This window comes from Lactuca sativa, chromosome 4 (assembly GCF_002870075.4).
Source record: "Lactuca sativa cultivar Salinas chromosome 4, Lsat_Salinas_v11, whole genome shotgun sequence".
NCBI lineage: Eukaryota > Viridiplantae > Streptophyta > Magnoliopsida > Asterales > Asteraceae > Lactuca > Lactuca sativa.
In genome coordinates this window covers 330946788-330950179 of record NC_056626.2, presented here as the reverse complement: position 1 = coordinate 330950179, position 3392 = coordinate 330946788, and the positions used below count along the sequence as shown (strand labels likewise).

Here is a 3392-nt window from a genome sequence, read left to right as displayed (position 1 = left end):
AAAAGTTTTAATCTAAAATTTTAATTCTAAACAATTTATATTTTTTTTAAACTATTTTTGTGTTTTGAAATTTGAAAACTTTTTGATTTTTGAATTCGCATAGATGGAATAAATAAAACCTTGCACTTCTGACGGTCAGCGGCAGGCAAAGGATAGGGTAAAATCGTGTGTATCGCCTGACCTGCGTGTAGCCAACTCCGCCCCCTAAGAATACAGCTGTCGCCATCTCATTGGATTATTCCTCCTCACTTTCACGCGTTTCCCATTTATATAAACCCCTCGAATCCGCTTCTTTCCATTCTCCTTCGATCAAAGAGAATCACACACAAACACCTACCTACACACACTCGCTGCTGCTTGCCCTATCAATCGAGGTATTTTCTATCGCCTTTTTACTTTCTGAATTTCGTTTTGAATCTGTTTACTCTTTAATCGATGCCACGAGATTTTTGTGATTTTTTTGCGTGTTTTGATGCTCTTAATAGTGCTTTTTTATGTGAATCTGTCAGTTTGCGATTTATTTAGTTGTTTCGAGCAATGATTTTGTATCGTAAGCTGTTAAGATCTGTAAATCTTGTTGTATTGGATCTGCAACTGTTTGAATTAGCTAAAGACTGTGTAGCTGTTTAGTTGTATTTTATCAGTTTATAGCAAATCGTGGTAAAGGTTATATGTTGATACGTGTACGGACCAAAAAAGAAAACAATCAGTGGAACGAGAAATTGTTTCGTCTCAAACTTGAACATTCTGCATCAGTACTTGTACCGTACAATCCACGATGCGTAGTGCGCGAATATTTGACCAAATGTATCTAGCGTCATTAGCAGTTGCCTAAAAATCGATTTGTTTTGGTGATGCACAAACTTGTATAAGTTAATTTAGGAAGAACACAAGTTTATAGTTTGAATCGTTTCAATCTAGACGACTAGATCTAGGAAAAACACATATTCACAACTGATCTGATGTTTTTTCTTTTGATTCAGGCATATACTAATTAAAAATGGCATCTGAAGCTTCGCGTGAGGAAAATGTGTACATGGCCAAGCTTGCAGAGCAAGCCGAAAGGTACGAAGAAATGGTGGAGTTCATGGAGAAGGTCGCAAAGACTGTAGATGTTGAAGAACTCACAGTGGAAGAAAGAAACCTTCTTTCTGTCGCTTACAAGAACGTGATTGGAGCAAGAAGGGCATCATGGAGGATCATATCTTCAATTGAACAGAAAGAAGAAAGTCGTGGGAATGAAGATCATGTTAAGCTAATCAAGGAGTACAGGAGTACAATCGAGATTGAATTAAGCAAAATCTGTGATGGGATTTTGGGTCTCCTTGAATCACATCTTGTCCCTTCTGCTTCTTCTGCTGAATCAAAGATCTTTTACTTGAAGATGAAAGGTGATTATTTTAGATACTTGGCTGAATTCAAAACAGGTGCTGAAAGGAAAGAAGCTGCTGAAAGCACTTTGTTAGCTTACAAATCTGCCCAAGTGAGTAATTCGTAATTAGTAATTACTTTTATTATATACCATGAATCTTGAAGTATTTCGTGTTGACTTTCATTGACTTTTGGTTATTATAGGACATTGCTTTATCTGATTTGGCTCCTACTCATCCAATTCGACTTGGACTTGCTCTTAACTTCTCAGTGTTTTATTATGAGATCCTCAATTCACCTGATCGTGCTTGCAACCTTGCCAAACAGGTAGTTTTTTCATTTTTTGTATATTTTATTTTATTTAATATATTCTGATATAAATATAAATATGTTTATATATGTATATTAGGCTTTTGATGAAGCGATTGCTGAGCTGGACACATTAGGTGAGGATTCATACAAGGACAGCACACTTATCATGCAGCTTCTCCGTGACAATCTGACTTTGTGGACATCAGATATTGCGGTTTGTGACTCTCTTTTTTCTATTTATTTTTTTGTGGAAATGTCCAAAATGCCCTTGAACAAGAATGATAATTTGGTGTTTTTGAATGGTGTACAGGATGAGGGTGGGGATGAGATCAAGGAGTCTTCAAAACCTGAAGAAACACAGTGACATTGACATACACAAATGGGATTTGGTAGGAAGATTAATAGTTTGTGTACTACTATTACTATTACTACTACTCATTAATCAAAAATTGAAAAGCTTTGATTAAGTACTTATGGCTTGACAATTGTTATGTGGCTTTAGGAATTGAAGTCGTTTTTTTTTAATGGAATGCTGCTGGATTTTATTTCGGGTCATTATGATTTTGTTGTTATTGTGTTTCTGAAGGTATTTTTATTTTTTGTTTTTATTGTTATTATTGGAGGTTAGTTGATGTAGCCTCTACAGGATGTTTTGTTTTTGTACCCCATAAATAATGAGTGGTTGAGATTTTCCATTCCAGCTCTTATATTTATATTTGGATTTTGGTTTTGTTTCAAAAGGGAAAAAAGCTCAACCATGTATGTTTAAAATGTTGGTAGAAACTAAGGTGTTTTTTGTTTTTTAAAAGGTAAAAATTTGCTATTCTTTCTAATAAAATGAAGGTTTTTAGTCATTTGTCATGCTCTTATTCAATTTGTTAAATATCATTTTATAGTTATTTTGAATTAATTTTTTATTCGCATGTCATTTTATTAGTTTTTTTATTTTATTAAATTTCATTTAACATTTTCATGTAATAATTAAAATAAATATAATAATAATTTGATAATAATTAAAATAAATGAAGTAATAAATTGATATTAATTTTATTAATGAATTTACTTTTAATTTTAAAATTCTCAAAATTAAAGTTCGTTAATTTCTTTTATTTATTTAAATTATTTTTTTTTAATTTAAAATATAAAAAACATTTTCATTATAATAATTCATTATTTTTCTTATAAACTCAAAATTTTCAAATATTTTGACGTTTATATTTAACTTTATTTTTTAAATTAACTTATGTAATACATGAGTCTCATAACTAGTGCATAATATGTAAAAATTTGTAGAAGAATAGGCCTACAAATACTGAAATTTAATTAAATTACTTTTTTTTACTTAAAAAGGTTTTTCAATATTGAAATTTGTATAATTTTAGTTTTATAATAGTAAAACATAATTTGTACAATTGTAATTACAATAAAAGAACATTCATTCTATTAATAAAAAAAATATTAGTTCTATGTATTTCATGATAAGTCAACGATTTCATCCTGTAAATAAGATATATTCTCGATTAGCTGCGATGTGCTTCAATCTTGTTTCATCATCATCAACGTGCTAATGATTGTGTTGAAACACAGTTGGTTGATCGTATTGAGAAAGAATTCTTCATTTAAACTCTCTTTTTTAATAAAATTATGAAACGCAAACATGCAATTGTGATGTTTTTTTTGTGTAACCAACGAAAATTGTGTCATCCTTT

At 30.8% G+C, this 3392-nt stretch overlaps 1 protein-coding gene across 2 annotated transcripts; it reads left to right on the top strand.

Annotated features, from left to right (window-relative positions):
* Nucleotides 1-216: 216 nt before the first annotated feature.
* On the top strand, nucleotides 217-2378 carry LOC111901836 (14-3-3-like protein). 2 transcript variants are annotated; one of them, XM_023897694.2, is made up of 6 exons: nucleotides 217-374; nucleotides 984-1483; nucleotides 1576-1698; nucleotides 1781-1897; nucleotides 1994-2072; nucleotides 2186-2378. In XM_023897694.2, the coding sequence occupies exons 2-5, from the start codon at nucleotides 1001-1003 to the stop codon at nucleotides 2045-2047; spliced, it is 777 nt and encodes a 258-aa protein (XP_023753462.1). In that variant the 5' UTR covers nucleotides 217-374; nucleotides 984-1000; the 3' UTR covers nucleotides 2048-2072; nucleotides 2186-2378. The 2 variants fall into 2 exon arrangements, with proteins under 2 accessions (XP_023753462.1, XP_023753461.1); XM_023897693.3 differs by having other exon boundaries at nucleotides 1994-2238.
* Nucleotides 2379-3392: the final 1014 nt, after the last annotated feature.